Source organism: Thunnus thynnus, chromosome 7, assembly GCF_963924715.1.
Source record: "Thunnus thynnus chromosome 7, fThuThy2.1, whole genome shotgun sequence".
Lineage (NCBI taxonomy): Eukaryota > Metazoa > Chordata > Actinopteri > Scombriformes > Scombridae > Thunnus > Thunnus thynnus.
Genome location: NC_089523.1, coordinates 20,474,428 through 20,490,353, shown reverse-complemented (window position 1 = coordinate 20,490,353; position 15,926 = coordinate 20,474,428). Strand labels below are relative to the sequence as shown.

Sequence of the window (15,926 nt, the reverse complement as noted above, 5' to 3'; positions counted from 1 at the left end):
GAAATATAGAAATGTACTATAAGATTTTTGCAGCATATTGGGTTTTGGTTAATAACTCGGTCTGTGTGTGTGTGTGTGTGACACAGAGAGAAACATTGTCTGTACAGTATATAAGTTTGTCAGATACGGCTCTTCACACACCTTCTTAGTGATTTCACACTGATCTTCTGTATAAGATGCAGCTCCCTCAGGGCTTCAGCCTCCTCTCTTAAAACTTTTCCCACCACACTTGAGAAAAGTTCCTCCAACATTATCCCAGTTTATACCCCACCTCCCAATCTCTGTCCCAGTGTGGGAGCTGAGATCTGGGAGCCAAATGAGTGCCCACGGGACGGTGCATTGTGCAGAGGAAAGCCGATAGCCTTGGGTAAGGTGAATGTGAGCAGGGCTGGGCGCTCTTAGTTAGGTGGGGTCCTGAGCTGTTTCTGTGCATTCAGAAAGGCTCTGTGAAGAGCGGCGAGACAAAGAGGCTGTGGGCACGGAGGAGATCATTAGAGAAAGCAAAGCTTTAATCAGCCTCAACACTGGGGACAACAGGCCCTGCAGCTACTGGCCTGCAGTCAGCACACTGGATACACTTCAGCCACTGTGCAGTGTGTGCGTGTGTGTGTGTGTGTGTGCTGCAAAGTCAACCATCTATCCTCCTTAGATTATCTTTTCTTTCCTATATAGTTTCTTTAGTTTCTGTCTCTGCTGTTTTGTGCTGTGAACTAAAATATAAACTCTTACTTCTCTCTGTTTCAGATCTGAACTACTGTGGGACTCACCAGCCCTGTAAGAATGGCGGGACCTGCACCAACACAGAGCCAAACGAGTACCAGTGTGAGTGCCAGGAAGGTTTCAGAGGACGCAACTGTGACATTGGTGAGTGTGGTCTCACCATCCAGGAAGCCGAATGTCTCCAGTTTATTGGAACATTGCATGTCGGTAGAGCAGCTGACAACAGCAATTACACAAATGAAAGAGAGAAGAGACAAACGAGTGAGAGGCGAGGTCTACGTGGCACAAGGAGCAAAAATGTCAGGGGACGAGATGAGCAGAAACATCCTCTTTTCTGAAGTTGTGGAAGGAATTTGTCTTCATTTATTTGTCTTGTTTTTATCTTCCCCTCCTGTTTTCACTGCTCTTTCCTCTCCTCTCATCAGTGGAGCACGCGTGTTTGTCGTCCCCGTGCGCGAACGGAGCCACCTGTATTGAAGACCCAACGGGCTTCAACTGCATCTGCACTGACGGCTGGACCGGACACACTTGCGCAGACGGTGATTGTCAATGCCACACACACACACATAGTTTTAGCTGAAGGGCCAGGCAGTGTGAGATTGTCTGTGATTGGTTGTTGGATCAAAGCCAGTGAGTGACTTAATCAATCCGCCAGCGGAAGCTAAATTAGCCCAAACACAAACACTATCCACAGCAATCAGTGATCTGTCTCGCCCCCTGTCTGATTTTGTGTGTGTGTGTGTGTGTGTGTGTATGTGTGCGCACATGTATTTGCATTGCGAAGGGAAGCAGCAGGTTGAGATGGAAGATCTCTGATCAACTCTATTGATTTAATGTAAACGGAGGTGACACTGCAAGTTATGTGTCTTGTTTTTTAACGGTAGTGGATCAAAGGTTTATTTTCTCATTGCCGACTCTCGTATCTTACATCAGATTTATCCAGACAGCGTCTAGAACCAGATGAGATGGATTACAGTCGAGCTGCAACGATTAGTTGATTAATCGATTAGTGGATTGAAAGAAAATTAATCACCAATTATTTTGGTAATCGATTAATTGTTTTGAGTCGTTTTTTAAAGAAAAAAAGTCAAAATTCTCTGATTCCAGCTTCCAAATATGAATATTTTCTGGTTTCTTTAGTGAAAGTAAACTGAATATCTTTGGGTTGTGGGTTGTTGGTCGGGACAAAACAAGACATTTCAGGTCAACTTGGGCATTTTCTGACATTTTATAGACCAAACAACTTATCAATTAATTGAGAAAATAATTGACAGATTAATCAATAATGAAAATAACATTTAGTTGCAGCTCTACAGTACAGTTCATGAATGCTGCCAGTGTCTGTCGCTAGCACATCTGGAGTGACCAGTTAAACAGATGTGGCTGTAGTTCAGGTGGTACAGCAGGTTAGGAGTTTGTACTGAGCAAAACAACACAAAACCATTAGAAACACTTTCTTCAGATGTAATTAAAACCAACATATGTGCTACTGATGATGAGTTATTTCTCAGACTTCAGGAAGCGTCCTCCAGATCTACACAAAACATTAGACAGCACTTTTTTACCAGCTGAGTGGTTCTCTTCATGATGAGTAAAGTGACTTTTAAGTGTAAAATTGGTGGTGTGCACCTTTAAGATGACGCTAATACTCTGTTCATGTCATATCAGAGTTTCCGACTTGTAAATAGCCTTAACATCAACCTCCAAGTTGTAATTACAGCTGGGAAACCGGGAATTTTCTTAAAGCTACATTCTACTTTGACAACATGGACACCTCACATCAGCCAGTCATTCAATGTAATTAAACCCAAATTTATGTGGATCGATGTAATGTAATATAATTTTCTCAATGCACAGTATTTTAAACCCCCACACGACCAACTCAGTCAACCTTCCTGAGTTGTCAGATGTCTTGTAAGTCCCATCCGTCCGACACAGCATGTACGCAGCATTAGAAGCCTCCAGACTTGTAAATACTATTTGTAATAGAGAATATACATTTGCAAAAACCAGGCTCAAATACAATGAAATGTGGAAAATAAGAGCACAAAGAAGTTGAAAGGACGGCGTGATGTTTGAATACTGATCCTCTGCACACACTACTCTCTGCTGCCGTTGTCTCACAGCAGCCCTCACGCCCCCTAAGATCTTGCACTTCCACGTTTTGAAGTGTGGATAAAGGTCAACTATGTTTTTGACCGTGTAACAACATGAGCTGACACATCAGTCAGTCTTGTGCTCCGTCTGTGTGTACAGCGGGTTTGAGCTCGTGATATGTGTGCGTGAGCGCTGGTGAGATGGGATCATACAGGTTATGGTCTGTCAGATCTGTGAGTGTAAACAAGCGGCGTTCCACATCCTCTGCTTTCACCTCCATCAGGATAAACAGCACTGCGGGTCAGCTGGTGGCGTGTAAACACACCAACAAGAAGCATTTTCATCCGCGAGAGAGAGAGAGAGGGAGAGAGAGGATAAGAGGAGGAGAAAGACAAACAGAGGAATAAAGGAATAGTTTATTTTTGCTTTGGTTAGTCACTCTTGTTATTTGTTGTTCGGATGGCGGCCTATCTCTGTCTGTGTATGTGTTGTGGGGGGGCTCTCCAGGGAATACACAGCGAGAGGATTGTCAGGCTTGCAGGGAATGACAACCATAACCACAACACAGCTCTGTTTTCAGGCTAGATTTATATATATAACCAATATTAATTAAAGGCTTCTTTGTTTGTTATGAATTCTCTGTCTAGTTTTGGGAGAGGTGCCGCAAGCTCGGCTGGGTTATTATTGCGTTGGGTTGGAATCAGGGTCAAGACGATGGAAAATGGTTGTTCTGCAAGGTTAGGTAAATGAAAAAAAGGTTATGAGAGAGACAGAGAGTGAAAGATGTATACCACAGAGATATGCATGGGAAAAGCTGTGATGCCACTACTGCACAAATATGTCATGTATACTTTTAAGTTATACATGGTTAACCCCTAAACCGAGTGCCTCTTTATGTCCGCCTCTCTGTCTCTATCTGTTTGTGCGCTTTAACTAATTCCCTCACGTTTCATTATCTGTTTTTAATTCCTTTTCACACGAGTGGAACAAGGCATGTCAGCTCCATTTTTCTATTTCTCTTCCTTTATTTAAATTCCCCCTCTTCTCTCTCTCTCTCTCTCTCTCTCTGGGAAAGATGTTAGGTATCAGCCATGAACATGCAGCTGATGATTGCATTTATCACTATTTGCGCAGGAACCAGAGCAGCATAAAAGAGAATGAAAACACAGGCCGCCAAAGCATCCGCATACCAATGCTACAGTTCAGATCACACATGTCCACATGGTGGCATCGCTCATACACACTCAAAAATGTGTTTAATATTCACACACACACATTTTCCCATTACACAGACCAGCAGTTCATGTACTGTATTCTCTATCTGTCTCTTCACAGCGGTGAGGCAGTGTGATCGGAGTCCCTGTGGACGTGGAGCGACGTGTCAGGAGGCTCCCAGGGGTTACCGGTGCCTCTGCCCGCCCGGATGGACCGGCAGGACGTGCCAGCTGGGTCAGTGGGTCAGGATTAAATATGGATTAATATAAAGGGTCACTGCCTCCAGTTAACAGTAGCCTGTTTTACCTGCTCAGGGTTTAATTCATTTATCCATAAAAAAACAGGCTCGGCGCTCACATCCTAATCAACCAAAAGTGATTACAAGAAATAGGATAAATACAAAAGATTAGATAGAACAATAAATATGAACTATGAACGACAATGTGAAAATATATTCCACAAGGCAATTAAAGAACTGCTTGAAAAGACCCATTATAAAAAATAATTAATTTGTACTGTTTAATCAAGGGTTGTAACCAGCAATTATTTTCGTTATTGATTAAACTGATGATTATTTTCTTAAAAAAAACAAACAACAAAAACATGCCAATTATAGTTTCTCAGAACCAAAAGTGACGTCCAAAAGTGCCTCGTTGTGTCTGACCAAGAATCCAAAACCCAAAGATGTTTAATTAGCAGGTTCAGATTAGCAGATAAGATGCTTGATGTTTTTGCTTGAAAAATGACTTAAACGATAAATTTATTATCAAAATGTTGATTTATCTTCTGACAGTCAATTAATACATTAATCAACTAATTGTTTCAGCTCTAGTTTAATCCCCTGGGAGATAAAACGTGCTCCTGCTTTTAATTAATAGAATTTTGACATGATTTTCCAATATAGCATCTATTTGAAAATATGGCCCACATATACAGTACATGCATTACTAATGAGTATACAACAGCACAAAGGACTAAATCAACAGCAAAACAGACACACAAACAAAGATGGAGGGTCAAGATAGGTATTCAAATCATTTATTTAATTAAAAGATTGCTGAAGAAGAATAAGACAATTTTTTGATTTTGCTTATATCAGTTTAACAGACGTGTGATATAGCTGTTTGGTGCTAAAACTAACAAAATTAAATATCAAATTTAGATGTAAACCTGACACATGACCAGAGCAAAGACGCTAAAGTTGGTGCAAAGTGATTTTATCTGTGGGTTTTTGTAATGGTGATACTTTTTTCATTATTAAATATACGCTTTAATATACATTTTCACAGCCTGTTAATGAAAAATCTGATATTTATCACCTTCAAAGTCATCTTTTTATAGGATTTATACCACAGATCCTCTAACAAGCTGAATCAATCAGAGCTGAAATGCTCGAGTGGTTTCTGAAGCCACAAAACCTGCGCTTCAGTGGGCAATATGTGATTACAGTATGTGCTCCGTTTGAACTGAAATATGCATTTAAAGCACAAATTAAGGAAGCAGAAACAGCCGGCGGCATGTTAATTCTCCCATTAACCTGTCCTGGCTGTGAATCAGTATTCTCTAAATGCACTGTCACGTCTCTTTGGGCTGCATTCGCTCATATTGACGAGTATGTTCCTCGAGGGTGGTTGTGTTAGATGGTACAGCGGAGGGAATATTGTATAGAATCAGGTCATACTCACACACACACACATACACACACACACACACACAGGCCATATATACACACATACAGAGGCTTGGGGGTTATGAAGTACAAACTGAGACATATTTCAGGATGACAGTCTCTCCTACTCCTCTGCGTTACAGTGATATGTCACTCTGACACTTGATAATCCCCCGTAGTTCCACATCACAGGTCAGTCGCCCACAGTATATATCGCACACACACACACATACACGGTGTTCGAACACAAGTGATAAAACTGTTCATAGCCTGAACCGATACGCAGAGAATCAGTAAAGGCCCAAATGGTGAAAAGCAATTATACTTTCTATCAGTTTCACTCTTTTATTAGCCGACTTCTGTCCCCGCATTTCCTTCAACGGATCAGGGAGAATCCCCCGGCTGCTCCTACAGATAACACACCCGCACACACACTCACACATGCACACCCGGTGCTAAATCCTAATGGGTCTCTCAGTGACGGTAACAGGTTTAGATTACTTATAGCTGAATGACTACTTCCTCTTTATTCATTCGGCATTTCTTTCTAATCCTTCTTCTCTGCCATCAGAGCCAAGCCCTCGGGGGGTTCCTGGCTTCGACACTCCCTGAATGAGAGGGTGGGAATGGGCACACATGAAGTTAACAGAAGCAGTGGGACAGTGGCAAAGGATCTGTGCATAAATACAGCAAATGCAGCAAGGATTTACTGTGAATGTGTAAACATAATATTTGATGGGCTTTAAGAGGACATGCACTCTGTCTCCGAGTGGTGGTGGTTGCGTCCTGCTGGCTGCTGCCCAGCAATTCTCCCCACTCCGCATTTCAATTCAAGCATCCACTTCAAAATTTAATTTAACTTTGGATTAACTGGTGGCTAAAGATCGGCAGGGCTCGGTGGGAGACACACAGGATTAGGTTGGGTAGTTTTTACGGGATGTGTGTCTCTTAGATGAAGAGATTTATGACATCTTTTAACTCGTTTCAGTGAGCAGTTTAATTAGTGTTGTGCACTTTGTCAGTTATGCAACAAGATTAGGCTGATATTTTGGTTTATTGATATTGACTCTCAGTTTGTGGGGCATATCATTTGCCATTTCTATGTGGACTAGACATGTTTTTCCTGTATTTGTCCCATAACCATTACCATTGACTAAGACATTGTCCTCAGAACTTATCAAACTTATTAATCAAACTGAATTTCCACTTTGTTTCACCTCAGTTTGAATTGATGAACAAATTGGAGATGTAAACAATGATTTAGAGGTCTCAAGAGGAACCAAGTGGACACATTTCTCTGAGGGAGTTAATAAAGTATAATTTAACTCCAAACTATTACAGATATACTGTACGCTTGCCTGTCTTCTGCCTGAAAACCCACCATTTTATGCAACATCTTGACACTCTGCTGCACTCATGCTAGCACTTACCTATGTCTCCATTTCCTAAAGAAAAATAAAAGACCTAAACACTTGTATTGTAGCACTAAACACACTTTTAGTGGTTCATTTGAGAGGGATGCAATGTCACATTTGATGACATGAAGCCCTATCAAGTTTGAATGTGCTTCTTTGTATACAGTCTATGTGTAAGTTGCTCTGGAAATTGCAAAATCTATAATGAAACTTCCTTCACCTCATTAACTGAACTACAGATTTTATTTCAAAGGGTTTCACTTTCAGATTCTGTTTCTCATGTTAACATAAGTGTTGTGTGTGTCCAATTTTCATGCTACAAGCTAATTCTGACCAGATGTTGAGTGTATAGTGTGTTCAAAGTGGAAAATTAAATATACTTAAACAATGACAGTGTGTATACTAATTCAAGTCTGGTGTTTATGGACATTGTTGTCCCGCAATGCAATGCACATCAGAAATGGACTAGAATAAATTTACAAGCTGTGAACAGAAGTTAGAAAGATCCAAACAGGTTTAGATTATTTTCTTTTGTCTAAACATCTCTTTTCAGCAATGATATCAATGAAATAAACGGTTCAACTGAACGCTGAAACTTTCTATTCTCTCTCCCTTTTAGACACCAATGAGTGTGAAATGAATATATGCGCCCACGCCCGCTCTTGTCGCAACCTGATCGGTGGATACCTGTGTGACTGCCTTCCTGGATGGACGGGATCAAACTGTGACATCAGTGAGTTTACGAGGAGATGAGAGAGGAGGAGTGATAGTCGTGTGGCAGGTTGTGAAACATGAGGAGCTTCAGTGGATTGTGTTTAGATAGAAATTCCCCCGCAGCCCAGAGTCCTTGAGGGCTGCAGATCATTTTACTCCGACTCCAGTTCAATCAGTCATCTTTCACAGGATATTTCTGAAATACAGTCAAGATGTATCACTAACCAATAAGCATTTACAAAGTTCTGTTTTTCACTTTGTTCTGACTTGTTGCTTGAAGAAGACGCACACTCATGAATTCAGTCAAGGTTCATGCCTGTCAGTGTGTTGGTCTCTTTTTTAACGTTGTATTTAGCTGTTTACAGCTTCATAGATATACACATTTCTCTGCGTGACAGACTAATATTATGCCTCTGGTTTCTCTGATTTCTAGGGAACAGCAGCTGTCAGGGTTTGTGTCTGAACGGCGGACGTTGTGAGGTAAGAGTCCTGGCTGAGCTGGCTTTCTCTCTCTTTGTCTCATTTGCCTGTCGTTTTTGCGTATCAGTCCCAACACTGACTTCCTCTCATGCTCTCTATCCACTGTGTTGGCCTCTTTTTATCATTCCCTTATCTGGTCAGTAAAATGAGATATTTTCTCAAACCAATTGGGAAACAATGTTTTTAAAAGAGAATCATGGAATCATATGTGAAACGCCTGAGGCATTTCTGACTTTCTTGAGGAAATGAAATCTCTTTTATTAAAATAATTATGCCTTGAGATGTGAGCAGTATTTATTCTCAAACAGCCAAATTTGTCATTGTCAGTAGCAGAACCATGACAGGCCTCCCGTTTCTCTTTCTACCGCCCTCTCTGGACGTGATAAAATGTATAAATTACATTATAAAAATATAATTTACACACAACGTTGTTATATCGTCATTTAGCAATTTACACTGTCTCACACAGGACCAGATGTCAGGATCCAGGTGCTTGTGCCCACCTGGTTTCTCTGGAAAATACTGCCAAATCAGCCTGAGTCCTTGTGATAGTGCCCCCTGCCTGCACGGAGGACAGTGTGTGGAGAAGGACGGACAGACGGTCACTTGCAACTGTCCCATGGGATATTCGGGAATCTTCTGTGAGGTTGGAGAACCTTCATAGATGTTATATTAGCTTAAGGCTGGACAATTTAAACATCATGGTGACACACATACTCATATAAAACTAATTGGATTTGATTAGGGAGAGGAAGGAAGCCAAGGGGGATATACAAAGTCTTTCCTGATATTAAAAAAAGAAATAAAAGATAAACAATTAATTACTACTTTTAATGAGATGTTTTTTAATCAAATTTTGAAGACACAATGTGGATGACTTCACTGTATATTTGATTTTAAGCTGTTATAGAGAGAGAGATCTCTATATTTAATGATATATTGATTTTTTTTGGTAAAAGTCCACTAGTAAGGTAAATTAAACTTTTTTAAAAGACTTAGTGGAATAGAAATGAAACATGAATGAAATGATGTCTGAAAAAACAGCTCAGGGCAGAATATAATATTTGGATAAACTGATCTGTAAGACTGTGCTCCAAATGTTGTAGCTAGTATTTTAAATTAAGGTGAAATTAAGTCTTACAATTCCCCTCTATGAACTTCTCAAGGAAACCTATGAAGTAAATAATGGATTAGCATATGAATTGTAGCTGAAGGAAGCGTTTAGACTGAGTGCTAAACTACTGCATAACAATAAACTTTTGCATTAGCAGCTTGTTTCGTTCTTTCCATTATTTCAGGTGGTGTTGGATCTGTGCAATCCCAACCCCTGCCAGCAGGGGGTTCCCTGTCACAGCACAGAGGGCAGGTACACGTGTGCCTGTCCTGAGGGTTACTATGGTAACGAGTGCATGAGCCTCAAAAACCCCTGCATTGGTCCACACTGTCCAGGTAAGAGAAATATGTTTGTGTCTAAAAAAAAAAGGGCAAAATCTTATTGAAATCATGTCTAATCTCTTTATCTTCACCTCCTCGTCTTTAGGTGCCATGTCTGACACGACTCACGGGGGTGTCAGCTTCTACATGGTGCTGGTGGGAGTTCTGGCTTTAGTGACGGTCTGCGGGTGTGCAGCCTGCGCCTTCATCCTCTCCCACCTCCATCAAAAGCGGAAAAAACAGCAGGCCATCCCACAGGAAGAAGGCATCAACAACCAGAGGGAGTTTGTCAACCTCATCAGAAACGTGGACCGTCCCGTGCCCCTCCTGCCCCCCGCCGCCCCGCTCGCCCACGCACCAGCCCCTGCACCTGTTTCACGTTGCTATGAGGAGATTGAACTCACCCTGCCGCCCTCTCCGGCCCCCTCACACTCCTCCCCGGCACTAAAGCCAGCCCACGCTCCCAAACTAGATATTTCAAACCGGGAGAGGGAGAAGTTGAACCGCTTCCACTACACAGACAACCAGGAACTGGAGGTCTGACCTCTGAACTCTTGGGCCTCGGATGAGTTTTGTCTTATATTATTTTGCGTCCTTCACACTCTCTCGCCCACAGGGCCCTGTTTCCGGTTTCTGGCACTGTTGCAGTTTTTAAAATGGGGTGACCTTGTGTGACCTTTGCTCAGATCAGCAGACACCTGAGGAGCAAAGGCTGCTACGCTAACTAGGACTGTGGACTGGACTATGGATTTTGATGACTGATATGAGCGACTATGAGAAGCAGCAGGCACATGATGTTTAACTGTAAGACTCCTCATGACTCTTGAATGAATCTGGAGACTTAAAGACTTGCCTTGGAGTGCCTGAGATACTGTCAAAGAGGAAAATGAATCGTAGACGATCGCCTTCTGCCTGGCGTTCAGACCTCCGTTTCCATTTCAGGCTGAACTCTGAACAGACAGATCGATGAATGGATGCGTATTTAACACTCGGTGTGTTTCTGTGTTTGTGTTTGTACGAGTGTGTGAGAGAGTGAAAGAGAGAGAATGTATATTAAGAGTATGTGGGGGAGAAAAGAAACGACAGAAACAAACTTTACTGAACCACTGAGTTGTCCTTTTGAGAAAAGAAAAACAAAAGAGAGTGCACACTCCTGATCGAAAGGCTTTTGAGCCTTATAAAACTTTTAAACTATACACTGTTGCCTGTACTGTCTCTGTAATGCTACAGTTTGTCAAAGATGTATGATTTTTTCATACCTGCGTGTAAAATAGCTTTTTTTTTTGTACATAAATATATTGTACATATTGATGCCCTTTTTGTACTGTGGTTTGGTCTGAGAATATAACTGTATTACTTTGCTCTCTTTGTCTCATTTCACTTTCCATTTGGAACAACCAGCACATGTGGATTGTAATAAAAGTGCATTTACCAAGTGTATTTAAATTTATTATTGCTTATACTCATAAATCAGCAGTGCTCGGGTCTTCCAGTTGCTGCTGGGGAGTTGTCAGAGCTGCCACGCAGAGATTAATAACTACAGTCTGCAAGAGAGAATAAACCTTGAATATTTCTCTCACTGTAAGCATCATACAGCGTCAGTGAAATGCTGGAACAAACAGATGTCACAAAAGTCAAAAGTCTGTCTTAAAACAAATCATTCCTCCTGTTCATAATGGCTGTTAAACGATCCCCTTCAAATGCGCTTTCAATGTAAGTAATGGACAAAATCCACAGTCCTCAATTTGAGCCAAAAGGTATTAAAAAGTTTATCTGAAGAGAATATGAGGCTTCAGCAGTTTGGGTTAGTCATATCAAGTGGATATCTTCCACATTTACAGTCTTTTTAATAAAAAAATCCCTATTTGTTTCTCAACTGACTGTTTGACCGTAACAAAAAGAGGGAATTTGGCACTAAAAAGACTGTAACGTTGAAAGATATCTACTTGATTTGACTAATTTGGATGGCTGAAGCTTCATATTAGCTTCAGATAAACGTTTCAACTACTTTTGCACAGAAGGAGGCTTGTGGATTTTGGCCTACATCACTTACATTGTAAGTGTCTTCTCATAGTCAGTATGAACAGCAGGAATGATTATGGCAAGAAAAACGTGTCAATGTTCATTTGGGCACTTGACTGTTGTTTTAGGGCAGACTTGTAAAATTGTGAACTTGTCCTCTAAAGCAGATTAAGAGAAAATTTAGAGGAGAAAATCAAGGTTTAAAGGGTTAAACAGGTAAGTAGTGTCAAGTTCACATAGTTAGGAAAAGGTGTGACATTACACAGTACGATTGAAGATATAGAAAATCAAGATCATAGATGAATAAAAGTTATTTTAAAAATGTAAATGATTAGTAAAAGTTGTCTTTGCAAGAGAGAATGAAGAGCTTCTCCCCCTTTGTGTGTGTTATACAAGTTTTCTTCTTCATATCATTGTCAGAGGCCCAGGGGAGGATATTTTATGATGGAGCACATGGCCCATTGTCGTTACGACTGGGTCAGTGGGTCACTGTATGCACAAGGTCTCTCACTCTCTCTCTCTCTCTCTGTCTCTCTCTCTCTGACACACATTCACAAACAATGCCGTGGACGGTGCCAGGAAAAAAATGGAAAGCCACCTCACTGACCCCCGTCTTCCTCAAGAACGACTGTGCGGTTGTGAGAAAGTCGTCTGTTGTTGGAAAGTTGCTATTAAACACACTTACTGGTCCCTGAGGACAACAAACTATATTGTAAACACAACTTTTAGTTTGTGATTTTTCTAATACTTTAGGTTTAACAAATAAATGATCAAATATTTCCAACACATATATCTGTTATTGTATGTCAGCTTACACTCATTGCATCCACTCATGTCTTTAGATGATAAATTCGGCGACATTGTGTGAAAGGAAGGGGTTTGTGTGTCGGAGCAGTGTAAAGTGACTGCAAGGTCACAGCAGCGACAGTTAATGGGCAAATGGATGTGACAAATGTGACCTTTGGCCCGTGCAAACTGTGACAGACTGGAAATGAGCACCGGCTTCCTGTCACCACCCTGCTCAGGAGGAAATGTAGGAAATAGAGTACACATACACACATGCACACACACACACTACTATATGTATACGACCCTTTTTACACCTGCTGTGCGCCCCAGGATGTTGGATCTCAGCCCACAAGATTAGAAAGTTTACATTCACATGAGAGGTTGCTGTCCAAAGACCTTTAAGTTCCTAACATATATAATATATCAGTACGAAAGTCAGTACGAAGTCATTTTAACTCTTCTGTTATATCCAAAGTGTCGACAGTGATGCAGCTCATGCTTGCATGTGAGTTTGTTCCCTCCAGGTTTGAAGCCATGACCTCGGGTCAAGGCTAGACTCACAGAGGCTGGTTTTTATGTTTCTGCCAGTTCCTCTTTGAGACTTTCAGCACCTTGAAAAGAAACTCATTCTGGTTTCTGTCCTGAACTCTCCTGACAGCCAGTGGGTAAAAGTACAAATATAGGATAATCTGGGGTTTAAGAAATGTTTGACTTGTCAGTGGGGATCAACCTTTCAACTTGTATACAAGGCCTACAGCATATAAAACATACTTTTATAATAAATCCTCATTTGCAAGGGTGAGATTTTTTTAAATTAGTTCAGTTTATCTCGGGTGACCCAATAAATTCATAGTCATAAAAAAGAGTTTTGAGATAAAGTTTTGAGTAAAGTGTACTTAAAAGCTGTGGACATCTATCATGTCTTACAGGGACATCTAGTGGCCACAGCAGGTACAGAAACTTAAAATGCACCAACAACAAGTGAGTGTAGGCGATGTGTGACCATTCTTACTTCAGTGAAGTGGTGGAAAGTATCTACGTACATTTACTGTACTTAAGTACAATTTTGAGGTATAATTCAGAGGGAAATATTGTACTTTCTACTCCACTACATTTATTTGACAGCTTTAGTTATTTTTCAGATGAAGATTTGACACAATGGATAATAAAACAAGCTTTTAAAATACAACACATTGTTAGATTAAACCAGTGGTTTCCAACCTTTATGGCTTTTGACAAAAAAAAAAGCAGTGTGTAGTCAGGGTCACATTTCAGATGTCTATGAGTTGTTAACAGCTCCACCAAATAGTGATTTTTCCCTCTAAACTTCTCACGTTGTTTCATTTCAATAAATGTTCAAATTATACAATATTTCACCAAAAATCAAAGATTAGAGAAAAAGTCCAAAAACTGAAAACAGACTTATGTATCAGAACTTTGTTTTTCCTTCTTTCTTCTCCCATTAATCATCTCACGACCCCTCAGATTTATCTGGTGACCCTTTGGAGGGATCTGACCCCTAGGTTGGGAACCACTGGACTAAACTAGTTAACTGTATATAAAGTAGTTCAAACTAGCTCCACCTCCAGCAGCTACAACAGTGACATGCTGCTTACACACTGATGCTTCATTATTAATAATCTAATGATGTCATATATAATAATATATCAGTCAGAGGGATGAAATGTGTACTTTGCTGCTAATACTTATATACTTTTACTTAAGTCAGATTTTTCATGCAGTACTTTTACTTGTAATGGAGTATTTTTACATTGCTGTATTGATACTTTTACTTAAGTAAAGGATCAGAATATTTCTTCCACCACTGCTTTAGTGAGCATCTCTCATCATCAGACATCAGTGATCACTTATCATCCATATATCCACATATAGTATGTATCTGCACATATTAGATGTACAAATCCCAACAATGTAGCCAAAAAAAAAGAAGAAGAAGAATGACCAACTGGCAAATGACGTGAAAACAGGCAAGTGGTATGAGCTAACAAAGTAACTGGAAACAACTCAAACTTTTAAAAAAAAATAAAACTATTAAATAGGATACTATTAAAGGACGGGTTCATAATTTTCAAGTTTATCTTAAAACAATAGCCAGGTGCTCAAATGAACATTAAAACAGGTTTTTCTCACCATAATCATTCCTCCTGTTCATACTGACCATTAGAAGATCCTTTCATAATGCACTTACAATCTAAGTGATGGAGGACAAAATCCACAAGCCTCCCTCTGTTCAAAAACGTATTTAAAAGTTTATCTGAAGCTAATATGAAGCTTCAGCTGTCCAAATGAGTCACATTAAGTAGATATCTTTAAATGTTACAGTCTTTTTAGTGCCAAAGTCTCTCTTTTTGTTACTATACTTCCACTGCAGCTCAACAGGGAAACACTGTCTGAGGAAACACAAAGAATTTTATGCTAAAAAATAAGGTAAATGTTGCAGATATCCACTTGATATGACTAACTCAGACTGCAGCAGCTTGCCGGCTGCTGATAAGCGAGACTCCTGTAAGGTGCTTGTGGTCAGCTGTACACAGAATGTCAGGACTTTGAGGTGGAAGCAGTATCCAACAGAGAAAACATGTTTGCTGACATGTTTGCTGGTGTTTTTCAAGCAGTGAACAGCTCTGGGAATCTGGGAGTTGAGAGATGTATGAAGAGGACCAAACTGATGTTAATTCATCAGTGGAAGTTGGACAGGAATTCAGAAAATGACAATCCAGTTAATTTGTTTTTTACTATGAAAGAACTGAGGGATTCTATTAACTCTGATGCAGCTACTCCTGGGAGAGATGGGCTGTCTTATGAATTATTCAAACATTTAGATGATTTTGTTCGGGAAGAAATTCTAGCTTTGTTTAACTCGGTGTGGGCAGAGGCTTGTTTGCCAATGGATTGGAAACATGCAGTCATTGTCCCGAGAAATAGATGTAAATATATTCCTATGAAGAGTGGAACTTAGAGGAAAAATCAAGGAGGGTGATGAAAGAGAATATCAGGGATTATGGGAAAAGGAGACTAAAAGATGGCACTATCTTTCTCTTCATCCTCAGATTAAAAAGGCCAGTTAATGTTGTGGATTCTGTTAAAATTTGCAGACTGAGGCTCGGACACTGTGGGTCAAATCAGTACTTGCACATTATAGGAAAACATCCTACTGGATCATGTGAGTGTGAATGTCCTAAAACAGTCAAGCATATTTTCCAGGAATGTAGCAAATATAATCAGAAAGAACCACCAGCCGATCATAAAGCAGTTCCTGCATGATTAAGGGTTATATATGAAAATATTAAGCGTGATTGTGTCAATTAAATGTTTGTCCTGCGGAGGGCAGTAATAGGGATAGTAGCGCC

At 40.4% G+C, this 15,926-nt stretch overlaps 1 protein-coding gene across 1 annotated transcript in view; it reads left to right on the top strand.

Annotated features, from left to right (window-relative positions):
* The window catches only part of LOC137186149 (protein jagged-1b), a 50,153-nt gene extending 38,969 nt beyond the window's left edge, over positions 1 to 11,184 (top strand). Inside the window, exons 7-14 of the mRNA XM_067594837.1 lie at positions 745 to 864; positions 1,146 to 1,259; positions 4,153 to 4,266; positions 7,736 to 7,849; positions 8,264 to 8,310; positions 8,780 to 8,956; positions 9,609 to 9,759; positions 9,851 to 11,184. Of these exons, the coding sequence (XP_067450938.1) occupies positions 745 to 864; positions 1,146 to 1,259; positions 4,153 to 4,266; positions 7,736 to 7,849; positions 8,264 to 8,310; positions 8,780 to 8,956; positions 9,609 to 9,759; positions 9,851 to 10,287 (1,274 nt within the window). The 3' untranslated portion in view covers positions 10,288 to 11,184. The remainder of the gene's footprint in view (positions 1 to 744; positions 865 to 1,145; positions 1,260 to 4,152; positions 4,267 to 7,735; positions 7,850 to 8,263; positions 8,311 to 8,779; positions 8,957 to 9,608; positions 9,760 to 9,850) is intronic.
* Positions 11,185 to 15,926: the final 4,742 nt, after the last annotated feature.